The following is a 26646-nucleotide window of genomic DNA, read 5'->3' as shown; positions in this document are numbered from 1 at the left end:
CATAAAATCTTCAAAACTCAGTAATCCTGTGTCCCCAGTATGAGAGACAGACCGAGAGGATAGAAATGTTTTGATTAAAAAACTGAAAAAAGGGCGCAGGCCTGCACATCCAGCGGAGCGGCCAAAGCAGCGTACACTACACCGCTGCTCCAAGGCGGACGGGCTGCTGGCTGGTCCGCTCCACGCCCACCCGCACCCGCGGGCGGCCGTCTCGCAGGCCCGGCGGCGGAACTGCGCCTGCGCGGTGAGCGCGGACGCCCTCCCGCCCTCCCACGCCGGGTGACATCCGCCGGGGCTTCTTTGGTTTCGGGCAGAGTGGAGGTGGACTTTCTCCTCAACCATGTGGACAGCAGAAAGCGGCCGAGCGCAAGGACAACGGGAAGAAGAATATCATTACTTCCTCGTCTACGACTGGAAGACACTGTCCAGGAGGGTGAGCCCGGCGCTCAAGAACCGCCACAATCTGGATGCTGGAACCCCATTGGGGGGCATCAGGGTCGAGTTCCAACGGCAGATCGAGGAGTGCGGGGCCTGCGCCCACCTGCACCCCCCCTGCCCCTGACTATCCCCCCACCCCTGCCCCTGACTGTCCCTTCCACCCTTGACTTTCCCCCAGAGCCCCACCGCTGTCTCTGACCCCATCTCCTGCCCCCAACCCTATGCCTAACCTTGCCCTTGACCCCTAGCCCCAAACCCTGACCCCGAGCCCCTACCCTCGACTCTTCCTTCCACCCCAAACTGTCCCTCCACCTCTCCTCCCTTTCTCTTTACTTGCTTTCTCCTTTTCTGGTTTTTGTTTTAACTTCAGAAGTACCTGAGAGTCTTAAAAAGCACAAGAGTCCAAATAGAATTTGGACAGCTCCCAAATCTGTATTGTTTCTGCCTTTTATTGTCTAGCTGTAATTACTAACAATCCTGTTTGAAGACTTGTTAGAACCTTGAGAATTCGACCATTTAATTTGGGCCTTAGGAGCATCATTTCTTTAAGGAGAAGATGATTCTGCTCTACAACCCCTGGCCCTATTCCCACTTCTGTTGCCCCACCTCTTGCCCCCAATCCCTATCCCTGCCCCTCTCCCAGGCCAGCGGCCTGATTGAAGGCCAGGGACTGGACGCTGCGCTCCTGCCCAGCCTTTGGTGCTACTGGGTTCATCCGCAGGTTGCAGTCACCACGTGGAATCCTGTGGTCCGTCCACCCTTTTCCAGTGTCTGTGGTCCCCTTGCCTCTCACATCCCACCTTCACTTCGAGCTGTTTGAGAAAGCTGCCCTTCAGGCTCCAGCCTCAGCCCACCTGTCCAACCAGCCCGTATTCCTAAAACTTCTGGATTAGAACATCATCTTCAGTGGAATCATCTTCTCCTTAAAGAAATGATGCTCCTAAGGCCCAAAATAAATGGTCGAATTCTCAAGGTTCTAACAAGTCTTCAAACAAGATTGTTAGTAATTACAGCTAGACAATAAAAGGCAGAAACAATACAGAAGATTTGGGAGCTGTCCAAATTCTATTTGGACTCTTGTGCTTTTTAAGACTCTCAGGTACTTCTGAAGTTAAAACAACAACAACAACAACAAAACCAGAAAAGGAGAAAGCAAGTAAAGAGAAAGGGAGGAGAGGTGGAGGGACAGTTTGGGGTGGAGGGAAGCGAGCCAGCCGGTACCAGCCCTGGGGAGGCGCTCCCTCTGGTGGCGATTCTTCGAAGTTGCAGACAGGGTGGACTTCGTCGCGCAGGGCCGGCGAGGGCTGGGGAGGAGCCGGAGTAATGGGCAGAGCTGTGAGAGGAACTTGCTCACAGAGATGGCTAAGTGGTCTATTTCTGCTACGTTTGGCTGCAGAATAGCTAAATCTGTCTCTTTTCCAGCTTTGTCAGTATGCGGAGTTCTAAGCCTTCGTAGGGCTGTGTCCCCTGTGGAGCCCCTACTGTGTATCTGGTGCTTTGAAGTATGGACCCAGGAGGAGGAATTATTCACCTTACAGAGGAAGAAACAAACTCAGAGGGGTTAAACAGGTTTCTCCAGATCATCACAATAATATAAGCTTTTTGTTTATTTGTTTTTGTTTTTTTTATTGAAATATTGTTGATTTACAATGTTGTGTTTGTTTCAGGTATACAGTGCAAAGTAATTCAGTTATACACATGTATATATACTCCTTTCCAGATTCTTTTCCATTATAGGTTATTAAAAAGTATTGAATATAGTTCCCTGTGCTATACAGTAAGACCTTGTTGTTTATCTGTTTTATTTATAGTAGTGTGTATATGTCACTCCCAAGCTCCTAATTTATCCCTGCCCCTGTTTTCCCCTTTGGTAACCATAAATTTGTTTTCTATATCTGTGAGTCCATTTCTGCTTTGCAAATAAGTTCATTTGTATCTTTTTTAAGATTCCACATATAAGTGATATCATATGATACTTGTCCTTCTTTGTCTAACAGTTCACTTAGTATGATAATCTCTAGGTGCATCCATGTTGCTGCAAATGGCATTATTTCTTTTTATGGCTGAGTAATATTCTATTGTGTGTATATATACATATATATATATATACCACAACTTCTTTATCCATTCATCTGCTGATGTACGCTTAAGTTACTTCCATTCTTGGCTGTTGTGAATAGTAGTGCTATGAATATTGGGATGCATGTATCTTTTCAAATTAGAGTTTTCATCTTTTTAGAATACACACCCAGGAGTGGGATTCCTGGATCATATAATAACTCTATTTTTTGGTTTTTAAGGAACCTCAATACTGTTCTCCATAGTGACAACACCATTTTACGTTCTAACAGTATAGGAGAGGTCTCTTTTCTCCACACCATCTCCAGCATTTATTATTTGCAGACTTTCTGATGATGGCCGTTCTGACTGGTGTGAGGTGATACCTCATTGTTTTGATTTACATTTCTCTAATAATTAGAGATATTCAACATCTTTTTGTGTGTCTGTTGGTCATCTGAATGTCTTCTTTGGAGAAATGTCTATTTAGGTCTTCTGCCCATGTTTTGATTGGGTTGTTTGTGTTTTTGATATTGAGCTGTATAAACTGTTTGTATATTTTGGAAATTAAGCTCTCATCAATTACCTCATTTGCAAATATTGCCCCCCATTCTGTAGGTTGTCTTTTGATTTTGTTCATGGTTTCCTTTGCTGTGCAAAGTCTTATAAGCTTGATTAGGTCCCATTAGTTTATTTTTGCTTTTATTTCTGTTGCCTTGGGAGACTGACCTAAGAAAACATTGCTACAGTTTACATTGGAGAATGTTTTGCCTATGTTCTCTTAGGAGTTTTATGGTGTCTTGTCTTATATTTAAGTCTTTAAGCCATTTTGAGCTTATTTTTGTGTATGATATGAGGGAGTGTTCTAACTTCATTGATTAACACACAGCTGTCCATCTTTCCCACAACCATTTGCTGAAGAGATTGCCTTTTCACCCTTGTGTATTCTTGGCTCCTTTGTCAAAGAGTAATTGACCATACATGTGTGGGTTTCTTTCTGGGTTCTCTAATCTGTTCCATTGATCTGGGTCTGCTTTTGTGCCAGTACCATGCTGTTTTGATTACTGTAGCTTTGTAGTGTTGTCTGAAGTTAAGACCACCATTTTGAATCCACCTATGTCCTGACCATCTTCTTCTTTCATTCACATTCTCTCCCTGGATGATGTTGCTCATGACATGGTTTTAATACCCATCTGTGTGTGATGACTTCCAAGTTTATAAATACATGCTTTACCTGTCCTCCAGACTGTCAGCTTAATATCTGTACTTGGACATTTCAAAAGCCTCTCATGGATAACATGTTCAAGGATGGACTCTTGGTTCCCTTTTTCACTCTCACTCCCAATATTCCTTCCAGTCTTCTCCTTCACAGAAAATGTCACCATCATCTACCCAGTAGTTTGAGGCAGAAAGCCAGGAGACATTCTAAATTCCTCCCTTACTACCACTCCCTTTACCCTCAACCAATCAGTTACATCTGTCATTTCTAGATCCAAAATACATCTTGAATGTCTCCACATCTTCCCATCCCCCTTTTCCTTCAGCTGCAGGGACTACCACAACAGCCTCTGGACTCAGCGTCCTACTTCTCTTACTGACTTATTCACTCCACAGATAGTTGTCAAATGAGAACATCCCATTTGCCAGGCATCGCTCTGGGTACTTGGAACACAGCAGGAGCAAGACTTATCCACTGGCTTCTTGTCGTCTGTTCTTCAGTGTTATCACTGTGTTATAACTGTTTTTTTTTAAATTATGCAACTTGCTTGCTTAATGGTTACACAATGATTTCCAAACTCTTCACCTTGGCCCACAAGCGCAGGAGTGATCTGGCCTCTCTGGTAGTTTCTCCTGCCAACCTTCTCCTCTTTTCCACCCATGTTCATGTGCTTTAGCCACACTGCCCTCCTTTTGTCCTTCCAGTTCCTCATCTATATCACACTCCCTCCCACCTCAGGGCCTTTGCTCAAGCTGTCCTCTCTGTCTGGAGTGTTCTTGCCCCAACATTTTGATTGCTATTTCCTTCTTCTTCAGGTCTTGATGTAAATGACACCTTTGAACACCTTGCTATTCCCTCTCCTTCCATCCTGGACATTTCTTCCATAGCCTTTATCTCACTGGGAGGTATTAAAATCAATCATTTTTACTTTTATCTGCTACATAGACTGTAAACCCCTGTAGGGCAAGAATCACAATTATATAATTCACCAGTCTATATCCAGCAGCTAGAAGGTACATTTATTGAATAAAAAAATGTAGGACTGAGGCTTTCTCCTTCTCACTTCCACCTGTCCCAGAGCTGAAGGAAGCACCTCCTCCTCTGTGGCATTTTCCCCTTCAGGCTAAACACCACACAGTAGCCTGCTGTATGCAGCACTGCCTAAACTGTGTTAAATGAAGCCTTGCTATCGCAGAAAAGTTTCATGATGAGTTACATTTGGAGAGTTACAGTACATAGCATGCTGAGGTCCTGTTATAAAGAGCTTGTTTAGCTCTGTTGAGTTCCTCTGTTCCCCACCTACCTTGTTTGCCTAAATATTGCAGTACAACTTAATCAGAAACTCGGCAATTTCTAAGCTCAAGGACAATGGCCAGATTCCATACAGAATCGCTGCAGAGTCAGCCTAGAGTAGAAACTGAAAGCCTGGACCTTGGACCAGACAGGCTTCCAGGGCCTGAGTGTGCTCTCCCTACCCTGGGGATGATGAATGTACTGGGCACCTGTGGCAGGCTGAGTAATGATCCCCAAAGATGACCACATCCTAACCCCCAGAGACATGAATGCCACCTTACATAGCAGAAGAGACATGGCATACATGATTAAAGAAGTTTGCTATTATCCTGGATTATGTATTATTTGTGGGCCTGATACAATCACAACTGTCCTCAGAAGAAAGATGCAGGTGGGTGAGACTCATGGGAGAAGGTGGCATGATGATGGAAGCAGAGTCTGGAGTGATGAACTTTAAATATGAAGGAAAGGGCTACAAGCCAAAGAACACAGAAGCTGAAAAAAGCAAGATAATAGCTTCTCCCCTCAGTGCCTCCAGGAGGGGTCAGCCTTGTTGATACCCTGACTTTAGCCTAGTGAGACTGATTTCCGATTTCTGACTTCTAGAAGTGTAAAAGAATAGCTTTGTGTTGTTTTAAATTTGTAGTAATTGCGATGGGAAGCTAATATAGCACCTTGAAGAGGTTCAGTGAGTCTTAATTTGGAACTTTTCCTTTTCTCTTGCTATCCCAAATGGTCATGGCAAAACCCTTAGCCCATAATCTGTGCACCATGAGCTAGCCTGCTCTTTTCTCTGCCCAGAGGCACTTTTTCTCATAGGTAGCCAGCCCAACCTCCCAGGCCCAATTCAATACCTCCTCCTCCACGCTGTCTGCTATGACCCCACCACACCCACCAGATAGAGCAGAGTCCACAGCATCGACAGTGGGGAACCCTGTCCACCTCGCAGCACAGTTGCCCTCATCCGTATCTCATTATCCACCAGACTGTGAACATCAGAGGAGGTTTCATGGATGGATTGAATGAATGGTGTATAAGGTGAAAGCCCAAGGTTCTAGAAGAGGGCTTTGTTCTATGGTTCCGCAGTGAAATAAACATGCTCTGTCTGTCCTGGGTGGATGCCCTCATCTGTGTCCTCACCTTCGGCCCACCTTGTGAAGCCAGTATCCCGGACAGTTTTGCAAACTGACACCAGCATGTAACAAACATTGCTCTCCTGTATCCCCTGATGCCATCAGGCCATCAGCACCACCGTGTACCCCTCCCTCCCACCCCTAGTCTGGGCCTCTTCCTTCTCTCACTCTCCATATCTAATTATTTACAAAGTCCTGCCATTTCTACCATATACTCATCTCTCAAATCTATCTTCCTCCCTCCATCTCCACTGCCCCTTTCTGCAGGCCAGACCACCATCACCTTTTCACTGGACCCTGCTACAGCCTCCCTCGTGGTTTTTCTGCTCCGACCAGCCCCTTCTCCACACAGCAGCAGCCAGAGAGAGCTGCTAAAACCCGTGTCTGAGCGTTTTGCTCTCCTTGCCCAGGCAGAGCAGATGACAGATGGGTGTTTCGGTCTCCTATGTGTAGCCAATCAGCCGCCTTGCTCCTTGTCCTTCTCCAGTGTTCCCTAGGAGACCACAACTGCTGATGGCAGATGGCCCCCAGCTACATCCCTGTCTACTGAATTATGATACCCAGTTCTGCAAGGAAATCAGCAGCAGCTTCCTCTGCGGCCACCATTAAGACCCAGAGGGACCCAGCCCTGCAAAGCCAGCAGAGGCCTCCTAAGGCCTTCATAGGCTGCAAGCATAATAAACTTGTTGCGCCAAGCATTATAACTGGTTCCTACATCAAATACCATTTTCCGCAGTAAAAGTTTTGAGAAGGATTTTTGTAATTCTGAGTTTTGTGAAGAGTAAACTATTCATTTTGTAACTTAACTTTATTCTAACTAAGTTAAGAATTAGTTTGGGATGCCTGTGACTAGTTGGCATCATACTGCATTTGTAGACATTTAAACATTTATTAATTTTGATATTGCTGTCTATCTGCTCATGTTTTAGAGTCAATATAATTTTCTTCTTGGGGCTTAACTATTTGTGTAAGATTTTGGAAAGCTTGTGGGCCCCAAGCCACGAGGCCATGAGACTATTAAAATGTCTCTGGATTTTTGCAGAGGCCTGGCTCCCCCAAGAGCTTAGGGCTGAAGTCATACCAGAGCCAGGTGGCTCCTGGCATGAACTGTGCCATGGAGGACCTGGGGATAAGGAAAGGGGGGGGAGGCTTGGGGTAGGGGGAGATCTTGGAAATTCTGAACATGCCCTCCCACCTTCATCTTGCACCTTCCTGCTTCCCATGCACCCTCCCCACATGTGGCTGGGCTCAGACCTAGCTCTCTAGAAGTTTGGCTCCTCCAGGAACTTAGGCCCTGGGCTAAGTGAAGAGAGATCAGATATGTTGGCCGTCCCATACCTCAATCTCTTTTCCAATATCCATTTTTAAGACTCCACGTCCCCAGCATTCCAGCCTCAAGGCTGTATAATGAAAAGAGTGGAGACTTTGGAGTCAGAAAGGCCTGGACTCGCATGCTGGCTCGGCCTTGAATTAGTTCGATAATTTGGGGCAAGTCATTTCCCTTCTCTGAGACCTGATTTCCTCATTTGCAAGATGAATTGGATAATGCTAACTCATGACTATGGTAAGGATCAAACATGAAGCCACTGGCACAGTGCTTGGCAGTCTGTAGGCATGTAGTAAAGAGTAGTATCTTTCACTCCAGCCGTTTCTGAACCCACAGTCTCACTAGTCACTGAATTTGGCTCTCATGTCCTGGTTTCCTGCCCTTTTTAGGTGATCCTTGCCACTAAGTTACCTGTCAGGATGCTAAGCCTATGTGAGGAAGGAAATGAGAGGTCTGTTTGCCACGTAGCTGATAGGTACTGGACACAGTGGTGGGTGCTTTAAGCAGGTGATACTGTCACTCTTTAAGGACTTCTAGACAGAAATAGTTATCTTTTTCCAACAGGCTCTGCTCCCTCTTCCCCACCCTCAGTATCCCCGGTGCTCTGCAGAGGTACAGAAGGCAAAATGTGGGTCCTCTTGGTGAAGTTACAAGCCATAGTCCCCCATATTCATCAAGAGAAAATTGATTATAACTAAAACCGGTTCCCCTGACTGTTGAGCTCAACCCTACTATTTAAGCCCAGCAGGAAGGCACATCTTTTAAAATAGAAAAAAATATAATCACTTAATTTCAGTGCTCATCATAAAAGATTTTGAGTCAGCAAACCAGCTTAATGGACTATAGCTAATACATTTTCCTTACAGAAAGCAGATGGCCTGTGTCCAGCTTCCACCAGAATTACAGTCATCCTGCAAAAGGTGGCAGCACAAACTTGACCTACCCTTCTGTTGTCCACCAAAACTTCTTGTAGCTTTCTTCTAACAAGGGTCAATGCCTCAAGAAATCCAATTCAAAGACTGCTCAACAAGCAAGAAGTAAGCTCTATAAATTGTCTTCCAGTTACCATCACCACCATCTTCATCTGCATCACCACTACCATTATTACCACCACCCCGTCATTACCATCACCATCACCATCATCACCACCACCACTACCATCACCATCAGCAGACTACCATCGTCGACACCACCACTATCACCACTGTCACTATCAACCAACCACCATCATCCCTACCACCACCGTCACCATTATCCAACCATCATCAGGAGCATCTACCATGTATCAGGCAGGATATACCACCAACATTGCTGTGAGGTTAACACTGTTATCCCTATGTTCCAGAGAGAAACTGAAGCTCAGAGAAGATAAATCATTTCTCCAAACTGACCCAGCTGATAAGGGCTAGGATTCGAAGAGTGGTTACTCTAAAGCCCAGATTTGTTTGTTTTACTGTGATATAATGTCTCTCCTATTTCTCCTTTTATCACCATGAACTGCCTCTCCCTTTGCTTGTCAGCTCTCATAAACTCCTCCCCTCCAGTGCTCCCTAATTTCTGGCATACCCTCAAGATTAAATTATGTATTTTATCCATGTGTTTTCAACTATGCTCTGTATTATGCACTTGTAGCTACCTCATAGCAGTGCTTAATACAATCTGTTCTTACTTTCGTCCACTATCCTCCCATCTCTTTCAGACTTACACTCTTTGAGGATGGAGACTGTCTATTGGTCAGTGTAACTCTGGTGCCCAGGGCTTGGCTTATGGTTAGCTCATAGTTTATTCAAAAGTTTGTAGACTGAATCCATGAATGAATATATCCGTGTATGGACAGATGAATGAAGAGACAGATGGATTAATGGATGAGTGGAGAGAGGATTAAGTGCATTAACAGATGGTTAAGGGTAACTCTCAAGTCAGCATTTCAGTTTACTCAATTCTTACATCCCCAGATGCCTAATAGAACTTTCCGCTTGGCTCTTCTGCTGTCATCTCAACCTGTACAAACCTTAGTGCTACCCTAGGTGATTCCTTATCTCTTTTCTGACAATGGTGTCTCTTTCACTGGTCCTCTGTTTATTTCATTCAGTCAGCAGTGTTTTTTGCTCATTTGTTTGGGGGCATCTGCTGTGTGCCAAACAGAGTTGTAGAGAATGGAGACAGAATCCCTAAGACAGACAAGTTTCTAAGGGACTCAAAGGAGTTCCCAGTCCACAACAGGGTGGAAGGTGATGTAGCAAACAATCAGCAAGTAAAAAGTTAGCAAGATAATAACAGAGCATAATGAGTGATACATTAAGGAAATAAAGAGAATGATGAGATAGAAAGAAAGGACCTTACAGCAGATAAGATGGAGGGGAGGGGGCTTGTTTGATATGTGATATTAAGCAAGACCTGAAGGATGAGAATAAGCCATTCAATATAAGAGCAAAAAGAAGAACATTCCAGGCAGAGAAACCAGCAAATGCAAGGGCTGTAGGACTGCAAAGAGCCTGGTATGTTTCAGGTTCAAAAGGGGGACCAGTGAGGCTGGAGTGCTGTGAACAGCAGATGAATGTATGGGAGGAGGTTGTTAACAGACCTAGGCCAGGGCCTGCAGGGCCTGGAAGGCTATGGTTAAGAGTCAAATTTTGTTCTGAGGACATTGGCAAGCCATTGGAGAGCCTCAAATTGGAGAATTATATGATCCATCTGGCAGGTGGCAAGGAGCTGCCCCCAAAAGCCCCAGGTGCAAATGATTCACAGGCAAGTTATCTTGATTCCTTAGGAAAGGGATAACTCCAGTTCCATTTAAACTGTTAGAGTGCACAGAAAAGGAAATTATCCAAATGCTTTTTGTAAAGTCGTCATAACACTATTGACCACTGTGACCAAAAAACCTCAGCAAAAAGAAAACAATCCAAGCTTGTTTATAAGTATTAATACACAAAAATCCTCAAAATTTTAGTAAGTAGAATTCTGAAGCACATGAAAAGAATGACACACCACCCACAAATTAGCATTATACCAAAAAGGCAAGAATGGTTTAATTTTAGTAATTAAATTATAATTAAATATGTTGAAAGATAAAAGTGGAAGAGACATGATTATCTCTGAAGAGACTGTGAAGACATTTGATCAATTCACCATATATTCTCAATTTTCTTTAATTCTTAGTAAAATTGGAGTAGATAGATGAATTATAAATATTATATGCCAAACATCAATGTCATTCTTAATGGTGAGACACCGGAAACATTTTCATTGAAGATGAGAATAACAATTCTAGGGGTACATTAGGAACAACTGCATAAGAGAAAGAAGTGAGAGGTGTAAATAAGAAGGAAGGAGCCAACACTGTCATTTTTGTGAACAATAAGTTCAAGCTCATCTAGAAACTATTAAAACTAATTAGAGAGCTTAATATGACTGCTGAATAGAGAGCAATACGTGCAGAAATTCAATTATCTTGTTTATAAGTACAGTGAAAGATACAATTTTTAAATATGTCATTTCAAAGAAGCACATGAAAATATGTTCAGCATCACTAGCTGCTAGGGAAATGCAAATTAAAATGAATGAGATACTACTAGACACTCATTGGAATGGCTAAAATGAAAACGGCTGATAGCACCAAGTACTGATAGAATTGGATCTCTCATCCATTACTAATGGGAATGTAAAATGGTACAGCCACTCTGGAAACACATGGTGGTTTATAAAACGTTAAACATACACTTAACATACAACTTGCAAATGCACTCTTGAGCACTTATCCTAGAGAAATGAAAACATGTTCACAGAAAAAACTTGTACAGACGTGTCTATAGCAGTTCTATTTGTAATCTCCACAAACTGGAAAAAAATGCAAATGTCCTTCTGTGAGAGAATGGTTAAACCAAAGGAATAATGTTCAGCAATAAAAAGGAACAAACTAGTGAAATATACAACAACTTTGGTAGCTCTTCAGGGAACTCTGCTGAGTGAAAAAAAAAAAGCAATCTCAATACTCTCAAACTTCAAAAATTTAGAGATGGACAACAGACTAGGAGTTGCCACATCTCCTCTGGACATTTTCTACCAGGAAAATCAGGGACAGATGTGACTATAAAGAGGTAGCAAGAAAGGGAGATCATTTGTGGTGATAGAACAGTCCTATATCTTGATTGTGGTTGTGTTTACATAAATTTATATATGTGATAAAATGTCATAGACTATGCACAAAAACATACTTAACAAAATGAGTGCTTGCAAAAACTGGTAAAATTCAAGTGAGGTCTGTAGTCTATTTAACTGTATGGTGTTAATGTCGGTTTCTTTCTGGTACTGTACTATAGTTATTTGAGATGTTACTATCAGGAGATGATAGTTGATGGTTACAGGGTCTTCGCTGCAGTGTTTTTGCATTTTCTTCAAGAAGCCTTCTGCTAACACCTCAATGGATAGAATCAAGTCATGTGACCACTTCTGGCTATATGGAAGTCAGAAAGACAAGGAAGTACAGTGTCGATGGAAACTGAAATAACTTGGAGCATGGTAAAGAAGGAAGAACAGGAGGTTGCCACAAAGCACATCATACACAAAGGATAGATAAAAATATGAAAACAAAAATCTTAAAGACAATATAGGAGAATATCTTTAACATCAGAGTAGCTAAGAGTTCTTTTTAAAAAATATTTATTTATTTGACTGTGGCAGGTCTTAGTTGTAGCATGCAGGATCTTCATTGCTTCATACAGGGCCTTTCATTCTGCATGCAGGCTCAGTATTGCAGCACGTGGTCTCTCTAGTTGTGCCATAAGGTCTTAGTTGCCCCACAGCATGTGGGATATTAGTTCCCGGATCAGGGATTGAACCCAAGTCCCCCGCATTGCAAGGCAGGTTCTTAACCTCAGGATAATCATGGAAGTCCTGCTAAGGGTTCTTAAAGACGCAAAAATTACAACCCACAAAGTTTGATAAACTTTGATTTCATTGATACATTTGATTGTGCTAAAATTTAAACCTCTGTATGCCAAACTATACTATAAATAAGATTAAAGGATAAGCCACACACTAGGAGAAGATATTTGCAATGCATACAAGCCATAGTAATTAATATGCAAGATATATAAAGACCTCAAAATAATTCTTTAAAGTTAACTAATAGACAAACAGGTAACGCACAGAAACTCCAACAGGCAGTAAGCACATGAAAAGATGCTTAACATCCCTAGTATTTGAATTTAAACACCCATAATGCAACATTTCATATCCCTCAAACTGGCAAAAGTTAAAAAAGTCTGGTAATACCAAATATTGGTGACAATACTGAGAAACAGGAACTCTCACATCACAGGTGGGAGTATAAATTGGTAAAATCACTTTGGAGAACAAATTGTTCCTTCTGTATTAAAAGAAGCATATAGTGTATGACTTGGAAATTTTACTTTTGGATTGTCAACCCTGGAGAATTGCTCTCATATAGGCAATGTGATAGCTTATGGTGTTCAGTGCTGAGTTCATCATCTCCAAAGGAGAAGATTTGACTCCAGGACCAAAGACACAGTCTCAGTCACTCAGAGCTTTGTGCCGCAAAGATTTTTATTTAAAGTGAAAAGACAGAGAAAGCTTCTGACAAAGACATCAGAAGGGGGTAGAAAGAGTACCTGCCTCATTAGTTTAAGCAGGGCATTGTATACTTCTCAATTGGCTGCTGAGAATAAATAAAAAGAAAACTTCAAGGCTGTACAAGGCTGTAAAAGTTTTACCAAATCCCTTCTCTCACAACATACATCCCTAGATAACACTGACCCAAGATTAGTCAAGGAGAACAGGTTCCTGGCAGAATATTTCTGGGCAAGATATATTTTTTCTTAGTAAGCAGTGATATGAGGAAACAGGTTCCCAGGCAAGATTTGTTACAATTAGAATCATTAACATAGAGACTAAGAAAACCATACCCATGATTAAGATATATTACTGCTGTGTATTCATTAGCTCCAGCTCTAAAGAAAAGCCAGTTCTCTCAGGCAAGATACATCATTGCACAAGGCTTAAGGAAAGTATGAGCAAAATATATTGTTGCCTGTGCAGCCTACCCTGACTAAGGCAAAAGAATGTGAAAGGGTCTTGGACTTCCTATCAACCTGGCTAAGCTTTAACTCTCTCAAACGGAGACAGACATAAGGGAAAATATGCTGTACCAATTATAATAACTAAAAAAATGGCAACATCCTAACTATTCATCAGTAGAAGTGTAGATTTTTTAAAGTGGTTTATCATGCAACAGACTACTAAAGAGCAGTTGAAATGGCCTAACTAAATCAAGCTACATCAGCATGGATGAAGGAGAAGGCACATTGAAAAGCTTCATTAAGTATGATACCACTCAGGAAAAAAATACCAAATTTATTTTAAGTACATGTGTATGTAATACATGTACAAAAACATGCATCTATACCATCTTCTTTTGGAGGTAACTTCGGAGAAAAGAAGATAGGGAGTGTGTTCACCATGGATCTTAATATGTATCTGTATCATTTTATTTAAGGGGAGCTGCAGAGTCATATCAAGTGGCTCCCACTGTGAAAATCTGGAACAATTTGAGCATCAAACTAAAAAGTGATAGTAATAAAAATTATGCCCACTGGAAAAAAAATTCATGCTGATATAAACAATGATGTCAACTAATAAATGTAGAAGGAATGATGGAGTTAGGAAATCACTATTTGGCAAACAGCTTAATAACTGTTTCAGGCAAGAGCCATCAATAGTTGTTAAAATAGTGGATGAAAGTTTGATGGGTAACAGGAGATCTATAATCAAAGTATCTGGCTTTTAGTGTAATATTTGCATATGATAAGTGAAAGAATTAGGAATATTTACCCTGAAGTGAAGTGAAGTGAAAGTCACTCAGTCATGTCCGACTCTTTGCAATCCCATGGACTATACAATCCATGGCATTCTCTGTGCCAGACTACTGGAGTGGGTAGCCTTTCCCTTCTCCAGGGGATCTTCCCAACCCAAGGATCAAACCCAGGTCTCCCTCATTGCAGGCAGATTCTTTACCAGCTGAGCCACAGGGGAAGCCAAAGAATACTGCAGTGGGTAGCCTATCTCTTCTCCAGAGAATCTTCCCGACCCAGGAATCGAACAAGGATCTCCTGCATTGCACGCGGATTCTTTACCAACTGAGCTATCAGGGAAGCCACTGTATAGTCCATGGGTTGCAAAGAGTCAGACACGACTGAGTGACTTTCTCTTCACCCTGAGAAGAGAAGATTGGGGATATAACAGGTGTTTTTGAATATGACTTTAAAATGCTGTTGTGGGTGGTCTCAAGGAAAGATAGAAACTGCAAGAATTCCTATTTTAGCTCAATAAAGGAGTTTTTAAGCCTGCAACAAGTAAATAAAGGGTTTTAAAGAATATTCAGTTATTCCCAAATTGTAGCAATTTTACCATTCATTTTTCTAGGATTCTAGGATTGTATCCTTTTATTAATTATGAGATTCTAGGACTCATAAATATTATGACTCTAACATTCTACCCTTTTTATTTTTTTAATTCATTTATTTTAATTGGAGGCTAATTACTTGACAATATTGTAGTGGTTTTTGCCATACATTGACATGAATCAGCCATGGGTGTACATGTGTTCCCCATCCTGAACCCCCCTCCCACCTCCCTCCCCATCCCATCCCTCAGGGTCATCCCAGTGCACCAGCCCTGAGCACCCTGTCTCATGCATCGAACCTGGAATGACGACCTGTTTCACATATGATAGTATACATGTTTCAATGCTATTCTCTCAAATCATCCCACCCTTACCTTCTTCCACAGAGTCCGAAAGACTGTTCTATACATCTGTGTCTCTTTGATTCTAAGATACAAAGATTTCACTATTTTGGTATCATTCCTGTTTCTGTGGTCATGACACTGTCACAAGAATGAAAAGATAAGCCACAGACCTGGAGAAAATATCGACAAAAAGTGTATCTGAAAAAGGACTATTATTCAAAATGCACAGAAACTCTTAACACTCAGCAATAAGAAAACGAACAACCTGATTAAAAAGGAAGAAAACTGAGCAGACACCTCCCCAGAGCAGATGTATAGATGGCAAATCAGTATATAGAAAGGTGCTCCACATCATATCTCATTAGGGAAATGCAAATTAAGACAATGAGATACCACTGCACAACTATTAAGAAGGCCATAATCCAGAACACTGATATCCCAAATGCCGGCAAGGATATGGAGCTACAGGAGTTCTCATTCATTCCTGGTGGGAATGTAAAATGGTACAGTCGTTGTGGAAGACAAGCACTTTCCACAAAACTAAATATACTCTTCTGCTATGCAGTAACCATGCTATATTTACTCAAATGAATTGAAAATGTATATTCATTCAAAAACTTGCACATAAATATTGATAGAAATTTTATTTATACTTGCTAAGATTTGGAAGCAACCATGATATGCTTCAGCAGATGAATGGCTAAATGAACTACGGTATGTCCAAACAATGAAATATTATTCAGTGCTAATAAGAAATGAAATATCAAGCCATGAAGACATGAATGAACCTTAAATGCCTATTATTCAGTGAAAAAAGCCAATCTCAAAAGGTTACATGCTGAATGACTCCAACTGTATAATATTCTGAAAAAGGCAAGACTGTGGAGACAGTAGGGAAGCCCTGGTGGCTCAGACGATAAGAATCTGCCTGCAATGCAGGAGACAGTTTCGATCCCTGGGTCAGGAAGATCCCCTGGAGAAGGAAATGGCAACTCACTCCAGTATTCTTGCCTGAAGAATTCCATGGACAGAGGAGCCTGGCGGGCTACAGTCCATGGGGTCGCAAAGAGTCAGACACAGCTGAGCGACTAACACACTACTACTACTAACTAATCACTGAACAGTAAAAGGTTCAGTGATTGCCAGGAGCAAGGGGGAAGGGAAGGTTGAATCTGCAGAACACAGAGGATTTTGAAGGCAGTGGAATTATTCTGTAGGATACTATGGTGGTGGTTACATGTCAAACATGTCAAACATTTGTCAAAATCCACAGAGTGTAAAACACTAAGAGTGAACCCTAATGTAGACTGTGAATTCTGAATGACAATTGTGTCAATGTAGGTTCATTGAGCATAATGAATATACTGCTCTGGTGCAGGATGTTGCTAGTTGGGGAGGCTGTACGAGCTCGGGGGCTGACTGGAGTATATGAAAATTCAGTGTATTGTATGCCCAATTTTGCTGTGAACCTAAAACAGCTCTAAGAAATATATTTAAAATAAATATATACATAAGTATATAAAGTTCATTTAAAATTTTTAAAATTACCCTTACACTGAGCACTTTAAATAGCAATCAATATATATTACTTCATATAATTTTTGTGGGTCAGGACTTTAGGAATGACTAGCCAGGTAATTCTGTGTCAGGGTCTTATGTGAAGATACAGTTATGATGTCAGCCAGCGCTGCTATCATTTGAAGGTGTGACTGGAGCTGGAGGATCCACTTCTAATTTAGGTCACTCACATGGCTGAGAGCAGGAGGCCTCAATTCCTCATTATTTGGAGCTGAACTTGCCTGAATATCCTCCCAATATGGTGGCTGGCTTCCCCAGGGTGGGTAATCCAAGGGAGATCAAGGTGAAGCCACAATGTCTTTTCTGACCTGGCTCTGAAACTCACACACCATCTTTTTCACAGTATCCTATTGGCTGCAAGGGTCGGCTCTAGGCGGTGTGGGAGAGGACTACACAGAGCAATGCCTTCCAGAGGGTCAAGGTTATTGTGGGCCATCTTGGAGGCTCTTACCACACAAGGCTTATAAATTTATTAGCAAACTAATTTTTAGTGTTTGCCAAAGAGTCTTCAAATCTCTGCTGTATCTACAATTGTCCCTCCTACTATCCTGAAATTGCTGATGTGTGATTTTTGTTTCTGGATCAATCAGTCAGAGACTTGTCTATTTTAAAGAAGCAGCTTTTAGATTTTTCTTTTTTTAAAGTCTCTAGTGTATGGTTATTTTATATGTATTATCTGTCTTATTACTTTATTTTTTCCCCTTCTACTTCCTTTAGGTTTTCTCTGGACTATCTCTAATTTTTTAAGTCTAATCACTAGAGTATTTTTTATCTTTCTTTGTTTCTAAAGTATGTATTTAGGTTATAAATTTCCTGTGAATATTGTTTTTAGCTGCATCCCATAAACTTTGATGGATAATGGCTTCATTTTCTTTCAGCACTGAATATTTTCTAGTATCCATTGTAATTTCTTCTTAAACCTATGGATTATTTAAAAGCATTTTTGTTATTTAATTTCTAAACGTGTAGAAGTACCTCCACATGTTTAGAAATGTTTTTTATCTTTGTACCATCATCAGAAAAAGTGATTTGCGTGAATCCTTCGTACTTGTTTATGTTAGTTTTGTAGCCTACTGTATGGTCAGTCTTTATATATATATCTCATGTAAGTTTGAAAAATGTGTTTTCTCTAATTGTTGAATCCAGGAATCATCAGATCAAGCTCATTAACTGTTAAATCTTCTACATTCTGAATGTTTTATGTTTGTTACCAGTTACTTAGTTGTTAATTTTTAATCTCTTTTTTATAATTATGGAGTTGTGCATTTTTTTCTTAAAATTCTACCCAGTTTGGGGACTTCCCTGGTGGTACAGTAGGTAAGAATTCACATGCCAATGCAGGGAACGCTGGTTCAATCTCTGATCTGGGATGATTCCACGTGCCTCGGAGCAACTAAGCACAAGTGACACAACTGCTGAGCCCAAGCTGTCGAGCTCACGAGCTGCAACTACCGAAGCCTATGAGCCTAGAGCCTGGGCTCCGCAACAAGAGAAGTCTGTTCACCACAATGAGCAGCCCCAGCTGGCTGAAGCTAGATGAAAGCCCTTGTGCAGTAATGAAGACCCAGCACAGCCTAAATAAATAGATAATAAAATCTACCAAGTTTTGCTGTATATATTTTGAAGGGTATATTGTTAGATACAAACCATGTCATATATTTCTGGTGAATTGTTTCTTCTATTTTTATATGATGACCATTCATTTTTATCCCCAATAATGTTTTTTTGTTTTAAGATCATTTTGTCTGATATTAATATAATGGTATCAACTTTCTTTTAATTAGCATTTACCTACTACATCTTTTTCTGTCACCTTATGTTCACATTTATGTATCATTGTTCTAAATATGTTTCCTACATACAATGTATAGTTGCATTTTGCTTTGTTTTGTGTTTTTCTCCAATCTGACATTCTCAGTCTTTTAACTGGAAAGTTTTTTGGTTTTTTGTTGTTCTTTTAATTTTTGTTTTTTGTTTGTTTTGGCTGAGTGGGTCTTTGTTACTGTGTGCAGGCTTTCTCTAGTTGTAGCAAGCAGGGGCTGCTCTCTAGTAGTGCCTTCTCTTGTTGCAAACCATGGGCCATAGGGTACATGGGCTCAGTAGTTGTGGACTTAGTTGCCCTGAGGCAGGTGAAATCTTCCTGGACCAGGGATCGAACCCATGTCCTCTGCATTGGCAAGTGGATTCTTTTTTTTTTAATACCTATTTTTATTTATTTATTTGGCTGCCCCAGGTCTTAGTTGCAGCACATGGGATTTTTAGTTGCTACGTGTAAGATCTAGTTCCCTGACCAGTGATCGAACCCAGGCCCCCTGCATTGAGAGCTTGGAGTCTTAACCACCAGACCACAAGGGAAGACCCAGCAAGTCTATTCTTAACCAGTGGACTGCCAGGGAAGTCCTTATGGAAAGTTTTGATCATGTGCATTTACTACAGTCACTGATATACTTGGAAATATTCCTACCACCTTATATTCTATTTTCTATATATTTTCTTTGCTTAGTTTTGCCCTTTTGCAGGCCTTAATAAAGTTTTCTATATCTGCTTTCCTTTCCTTCCATGTGCATTTTTGAGTTAATAAATATTTTAGGTTAATAAGTGAATCAATATCTCTCTTCCTTACAAACAAATAAGGACTTTGGAATACTTTAACTATGCTCACCCTCTCCCATCTTATATGTATCTTAGTTTCACACTGTTTTCATGTACCTCATATAAGTTCAAGCATGACCAGATCCACGTGCTCAAATGACTAAAAAGCTAAACAGAGACCCCAGAGCAGTGGCTCAGACAAAAGAAAGTGTATTTCTTACTCACATGACAGTGCAGAAGCAGGCAGGTGGCCCAAGGTTGCTGAGAGAGCTCAGTTCTAGGAGATCACCCGTGACAAGTGTCCTCTATTTTGTTCTCTATGCTCCCAGACCCAGATCCTGGCACCAGAACTTTCTTATCCCTTAATGCGCAGGTGATAATTTACATCTACCATGTCCACATTCTATGCTATGGGAAGGAGAAAGATGAAGTTGAACCCAAACAACCACCTTAAGGAAGTGGCCTGGAAGTACACACAATTGCTGTTTGCTGTAGGGAAGTTGGAAAATGTCTCTGGTTGGGTAAACAAGAGCCCAACTAAAATGTGGAGGTTTCTGCTACTAGAAGGAATATAAGGAGAGAATGAGTGTAGGGGAAAAATTGCAGTTTTACACTGACGTCATCAGAATCCTGCATCCTCTTCTGATTTTCTCTGTTTGCTTCAGCCTTAGGCAGGCAGCCTCCCCCAGTGATGGCAAAGATGGTCACTAATAACTGTAGCCTCATGGTCTCTCATGTAGCAATTCAGTGAAAAAGAGAGTGGCTCTTTATAGGTGGTTTCAGCTAATGTCTAGGATTTCCTCCAGTTGGTCTAATATGGATCATGTGTCAGTCACTAAATAGTCACTTTGGCCAGAAGGATGCAGAGACTAGTAAACGGGTGTGGGTCACAGTGTCACCTCTGGAAGGTGGACTGAGTAAGGTTAACCCCACCCAAATCATATGGACTGAAATTAGAAAAGAGGCATATCCAAAGTCAACTAATGAGGTGTTTTTATCATCATAACTGGTGCTAAGCAATCCTTGTAACAGATAACCATTAGACTTGATTATTCCATTGGGCCATTAAAGGGTTCAAGGAGATTATACAATTGAACATATTTAAAAAATCTAAATGAATGAATGTGGAAGGTGATACTGATGATGAAGTTGCCTGAAGTGAAAAGCGAAAGTCACTCAGGTGTGTAGGACTCTTTGCGACACCATGGACTGTAGCCCATCAGGCTCCTCTGTCCATGGAATTTTCCAGGCAAGAATACTGGAGTGGATTGCCATTCCCTTCTCCAGGGTATCTTCCCAACCCAGGGATCAAACCTGGGTCTCCTGCACTGCAGGCAGATTCTTTACCATCTGAGTCACCAGGGAAGCCCCTTAAAGAAGTTGCCTGGAGCACTCTAATTAATACTTACACCTTGACTAGGAGAGTTCCTGTTCAGCCATCATTAGTCATTCATTCAGCACCTTGTGAATGAACCTCTGTTATGCTGACCATACTATTTGCTAATTATTTATGTATCAGTCTCCCAGTCCTTTCATAATATCCCCCTGTAATCGAGGGCTGCCCTAGAGCTAGAACCCATCTATGTTCCATAGTGCCCAAGGCACAAAGTAGGCATCTAAATTAAGGAAGGCTAAATTCTCAGTGACTCTTAATGACTTCCAACTCCAATTGCTAGTCCATCTTTTTATCTTTGGAAATTGTTATTGGAAAGACATAAGCCAAATCCCAGGGCGTTCCAGAACTGGGGAGAGGAAGGGCAAGACCAGATTATTTTGTTTATAGAAATGTATCTCCTAATGACTGGAAAACAGTGCCAGGCATCATTTTATTTGTGGAACTCAAATCAAGTTACCAATAGGCAAAGACCCACGTAGGAGGAAGGTCAGCATTTAATTGACTAGTCAGAGCTGTCTTCTCATTGTGTTTGATTCTAAGGTTTAAAAAGAGTTTTATTTTGAAATCAATTCCCAATCTAAACACATAAATTACTTTTTCCCCCACAGATATTAATGCTCCCTGACTAAATTGATGCTGAAAACTCTGGCTGTATCGGAGAGAAACAGAGCTATAGCCCAGTGAATGTAGCTAGGAGTCAGAAGTGGAAGACAGTGCAAGGAGATACCAAAAGGAGACACTTGGAAGAACAAGAAGTCTTCCTGGAGAAAGTGTCCAAGAGGCTGGCCTGCTTGGGAAACGCCACTTCTGGGTTTCCCTGGGTGGGTTCTGTGAATACTAATAGCTACCATTTATTGAACCATTGCTATATTCCAGATATTGTGACAAGGGTTTTTAGTGATTACCATTTTAATTCTCAGAGCAACCTTGTGAGTTGAGAACTGGCACCCTCATTCATGGATGAAACTAAAGGTCGGAAACTTGCAGTAATGTGCCCATGGCCATGAGCTAAGCCATGCAAAAGCCAGGATTTGAATCCTCTGGGATCTGATTTGACTCAAAGTTTCTGCTCTGAGTCCTTAACTATCTTCACAAAACCACTATGAGGTAGCTATAATTTCCTCCAGGTAAGGAGACTGCAGTCCAGGGATGACTCAACTTGTCCAAGTGACACAGGTAGTAAGTGCCCGAGCTAAAGCAGGAACATCTGACTCCAAAATTTTTCTGCATCCCAGATAGAAGAAGAGCAAAGGCCAGGGATCAGGAACATGGCAGAAAGCCACTGCATGTCAGGCCCTACCCTTTCCCAGGATACTATCTGGCTGTTTCCCACCCACCCCAACCTCCCCACTTAGGCCCCTTTTGAGAATTTTCTTCTCACTTCATCTCTTCCTGTGTGGCCTCTGGGCTGAACAGGGACTCGGTAGTTCTTGGGACGTTCTAAGACATCCCTCTCTGCAAAGGGTCCCCAGAAAGAGAACAGCTAAGGTACCATCAGCCTGCAGTTTCCTGGCTCCACATATGAGCAAAGCCTGTGCATAAGACTGACAAGTGCTTAGGTCAGAAGCCAGCCAAAGGAGTTCAAATCCAGGCCATAGATTTTGGCCAATAACAGGAGCTCCTTTAAAAACAACAACAACAACAACAAAAAAAACATATATTCTGGGACAGACATTTCACTAGGGGTTTCCTCCATATTTTTAAATTGAATCTCCCTCCTTCCCCCATGTTTAACGCTTATTTCACAGAAGAGGAGCCTGAGGCTCCCAGTCCGGAAGCAACCAGAGTAAAGACTGCAAGTCATAAGGAGCATGGGACTTGAACCCACCTAGGCCCCAGATTCTGTGGTTGCCTAGGAGCTTAAGAGGGAGGAGCTGCCAGATCAGAGGGAGGGGAAAGAGAGAAGGCGAGCTCCCAGCAGCGCTTGCTGACGACAGCAGGTGATTTTTTTTCCTGCACCGCTCTTTCTCTCAGCATCTTTCCTGGATTTTTCCTCCCTCTGCTGAACGGCAGAAAAGGGTGGGGCCGCTTCCCTGCAGCAGAGACGGCAGCGGCGGCGACGGCGGCTGCTGCAGCATCCTTGGGAGCGGCGGCGGCGGCAGCAATGCTCGGTCTTCTCGAGTGGTGATCGCCTCCGAGCCCTTCTAGGTGGCTCGCTGAGACTGGACGCCGGCGGGAAGGAGAAGAGAGAGCTTTGTCCGCGACCCTGCGACTGCACTGCCCGGCCCTTCCTCTGCGCCATGGCTTAAGCCTGCAGCCACCTCGCCTCGCGTCGCCTCGCTTGGCCGGGGTCTGCGCGCCGCCGCAGCCGCAGGGAGGGGCGCGTCCCAGACGCCCTCGCCCGGCGACCCGGGTCGCCGTGTCTCCCGTTGCGGTGCCCGCAGCAGAACGCGCTCCCGAGACCTGTGCGGCGGCTCCAGGCGGCGTTTATAGCAAGGTATCGAAGGACTTTACCGACTTTTATCTCAGTGATAGTTCTGTCAGCCTGACCTTCCCGGGTGCTCTCTGAGACAGGAGGGTAGCTCAGGCCACCAAGGAAAACAAGGTGGAAACCAGACTGGCCAGTCGAGGGGACTGAGGAAGATTAGGGACTTGCTTTAGAATCCAGCAAGAAGGAGGGCGAGCTCCGCAGCGAGCACCATGGCGTGGCCGTGCATCACGCGCGCCTGCTGCATCGCCCGCTTCTGGAACCAGCTGGACAAGGCGGACATCGCCGTGCCGCTGGTTTTCACCAAGTACTCGGAGGCCACCGAGCACCCGGGTGCCCCGCCGTCGCACCAGCAGCCGGCGCCCGCGCCCCCCTCGGCGCGCACGGTCGCCATAGAAACACAGCCAGCCCAGGGCGACGGGGATGCGGTTGCCCGGGCAACAGGGCCGGCGCCTGGGCCTAGCGGAGAACGAGAGGCTGGGGTCTCCTCTGGCCGGAGCGCACCAGGCCCAATCTCTGGCTCCGGCTCCACCTCCAGCGCGGGTCCCGCGGACTCGGTGATGCGGCAGGACTACCGCGCCTGGAAGGTGCAGCGGCCCGAGCCGAGCTGCCGGCCGCGCAGCGAATACCAGCCTTCCGACGCGCCCTTTGAGCGCGAGACCCAATACCAGAAGGACTTCCGCGCCTGGCCGCTGCCGCGCCGCGGGGACCACCCGTGGATCCCCAAGCCCGTGCAGATCGCCACTTCTTCCCAGGCGGCAACGCCTGCGCTCCGTGCCCCCCAGCGCAGACCGCAGAGCCAGGAGCGCTGGCCAATGCAGGCCGCCGAGGCCTCGGAGCAGGAGGCGGCCCCTGGCGGAGCAGGTGTCCTTGCGGCCGGAAAAGCGTCGGGTGCAGATGAGCGCGACACACGCAAGAAACCCGGGCCCGCCTGGATGGTGCGGCGCGCCGAGGTGCCTCAGAGCCAGGAGCACTGGCTGGTGCAGGCCCTTGAAGCCCCGGAGCAGGAGGCGGCCCCTGGCGGAACAGGGGTCCTTGCGGCTGGAAAAGCGTCCGGTGCAGATGAGCGCGACACTCGCAAGAAGCCCGGGCCGGCCTGGATGGTGCGTCGCACCGAGGCGCTGGGGCAGGAGCAGATGGCGCTGCCCGCGGCCCAGGACCAGGTCCAGGCCACTGGCCCCGAGGGGGGCAGAGGGCGTGCGGTGGCCGACGCGCTGAACAGGCAAATCCGCGAGGAGGTGGCGAGTGCAGTGAGTAGCTCCTACAGGTGAGACGCGGTCCACAGTTCAGGCCTCGAGGTGGTCATCCTTACCCTCTCCCATAGATTCTCCGCATCGCAGGCATCCCTGGCAGCCTCCCCCTGCCATTCCTGAACACACCCTCTCCTTCCCCCCACTCCTGGCCGACTGCTCTTTGGCTCTTTCTTTTATGAAATCTGTAATCTTTCCCATCTTGCTGGAATCTTTCACTAACCACTTTAGCCATTTTTTCCCCATCCCCGCCGGGCCCCAAGTCCCTGCTTTCCCAACAGAGACCATTGCAGTCTCTTCACTGGCTTTGTGTCCATTCTGCCCCACCCAAGCCACCGGCTCCGTTAGCCTGGGTGCTGCCCTTTGCCGGCTCAGCTGATGCTGAGGAGTCTTGGTGCCTTCCTGCAGGGCAGATCCTCCCCAAAGTAATTACCCCTTTCCCACCTCCCTAGCCTGGTTCACCCAGCCCTTCCTTCTTCCCTCCTCCATCTCAGTCCTTGGCAGACACCCAAGCACCACACCCTTTTCAAGATTCCCTGCCAGACGATTATAGAACACCTTCCTCCTTCAGTCCCCTAGGTTTTGAAGGAAGATTGCTTATGCTTCTATTTGTGACACATTGGGCAAGTTTCTTAACCATTCTTGGCCTCGGGTTCTTATCTGTAAGATGTGATGGATAATAGATTCTTCTCTTAGACTGTCTGCTCATGTACTGATTTAATATTAAATACCCAACTTATTTTTGAGCACCTATTATATGATGAACACTGTGCTAGACATTTTGAAGATTAAATAAGATGATTCAGAAGAATTATGCCTGGCACGTGGTAGGTAATCGGTACATCTTGGTTCCTTTCCGACTTTCTCATTATTTTGATTTCCATGTCCAAGACACTTCCAGCCTTCTCCCTTACTCATTTCTTGTTCGCCAGATGTGGTTCTCATCCTGCTACCATCAAGAACCCCATCTTGAGCACATTTAAATTCCCTTTAAATGAATGCCTTCAAACCCGAGCATATTCATTCATTCTCTTTCTTTCTAGAATTCTCCCTCTGCTGCAGCCTCAGCCCTTCCAATCTGCTTTCTCATCCTTTCTCCATTTAACATGTATTTCTGAATGCTTAGCTTTCAGTCCTACCCTTATGCTTCAAACCAAAACAATTAGCTAACAGATTACTGTTGACTCTGAATATGTGGCATTGGGCTTGGGGTCTCCGGGGAAGCAGATGTTCATGATGAGTGATTGAGCTAGAAGTGTGCAAAATGTGACTTATGGGGTCCTTCATGAATGCCACAGCCAGCGGCCTCCTTCCTGCAGAAGGGTGTGGACAGGAGGGCTGCAGAGTTAGTGTCTTTTGCCAAGACCTTATATGTAGCCTCGTCACACTAATGTCCTATGACAGACACTCCCTCTTATGCTGATGGAAAGAACAGCATTGATAGACAAGGTCTTTTGTTAAGACCTCTCTCAGGTTTTGCTTCTGGAAAGCATTTCACAGTTAAAAGGGGCAGCTTATCAATTGGCCCCTATTCCTTCCTCTTGAATTCTACCTCCCACCTGGCATTTCTCTCTGTTTACCAGTATCATGACCATACTGGTCACCCAGGAGTACACCACTTCCTTTTAAAGCTCTGGGTCAGGCAAGGACACAGATCTTTTCCCTTGGCTCTAGCTATGAGAAAGTGGAATGTTCACAAAATCTTTATGCTGTAACCAAGGAGGATCTAAAAGAAAAGAAAGGAAACAAATTAGCAAGGGGAATCCAAAAGCAAAGTCAAGATGCAGTTTTGTGACTCTGCCACAGCTTTCTTGTTTATAAGGCTCTACTTTGTCCCCTAAGAACCCTAAGGCTGGCCTAACATCACAGTTCTCTGGACTGACCTCTTCATCATCATACCTCCAATCTACCACCCTGAGGCAGGTGGAACCGTACCACCTACCAGACAGAATCACCCTCTCCTCATCTCAATACTGGAGTAGGAAACAGAAACCCCCTCCAGTACTCTTGCCTGGAAAGTTCCATGGACAGAGGAGCCTGGCAGGCTACAATCCATGGGGTCACGAGGAGTGGAACACAACCGAGCAACTGAGCATGAGCACCTCAGGATAGTCAGTACCAATCAAGAGAGACCCAGACTCTCAAATTTCATTCGATGATCCTACTCAGT

The 26646-nt window shown here is 43.9% G+C and overlaps 2 protein-coding genes and 1 long non-coding RNA gene across 4 annotated transcripts in view; 2 read left to right on the top strand and 1 right to left on the bottom strand.

Annotated features, from left to right (window-relative positions):
- LOC145527389 (2-acylglycerol O-acyltransferase 2-like) overlaps positions 1–6055 on the bottom strand; it is a 28646-nt gene extending 22591 nt beyond the window's left edge. Inside the window, exon 1 of the mRNA XM_081545324.1 lies at positions 5904–6055. The gene's annotated coding sequence lies outside the window, so the exon portion shown is untranslated. The remainder of the gene's footprint in view (positions 1–5903) is intronic.
- LOC145527391 (uncharacterized) lies at positions 240–2216 on the top strand. Its single transcript, XR_014069725.1, has 2 exons — positions 240–433; positions 1861–2216. It is a non-coding gene; the product is annotated as an uncharacterized LOC145527391 (long non-coding RNA).
- Positions 6056–19000: 12945 nt separating the features above from the next.
- The window catches only part of MAP6 (microtubule associated protein 6), an 84615-nt gene continuing 76969 nt past the window's right edge, over positions 19001–26646 (top strand). Inside the window, exons 1-2 of one of the 2 annotated variants that reach the window (XM_081545323.1) lie at positions 19001–24179; positions 24345–24493. In XM_081545323.1, coding sequence (XP_081401449.1) covers positions 23439–24179; positions 24345–24493 — 890 coding nt within the window. In that variant the 5' untranslated portion in view covers positions 19001–23438. Of the gene's footprint in view, positions 24494–26646 lie in introns of both variants that reach the window. The other variant, XM_081545322.1, reaches the window with a different exon arrangement.

Source organism: Giraffa tippelskirchi, chromosome 11 (assembly GCF_054371585.1).
Source record: "Giraffa tippelskirchi isolate mGirTip1 chromosome 11, T2T-mGirTip1v1.2.pri, whole genome shotgun sequence".
In the NCBI taxonomy this organism is placed as follows: domain Eukaryota; kingdom Metazoa; phylum Chordata; class Mammalia; order Artiodactyla; family Giraffidae; genus Giraffa; species Giraffa tippelskirchi.
Note: the sequence above shows the minus strand (reverse complement) of the source record. Positions and strands in the feature narration are given on the sequence as shown.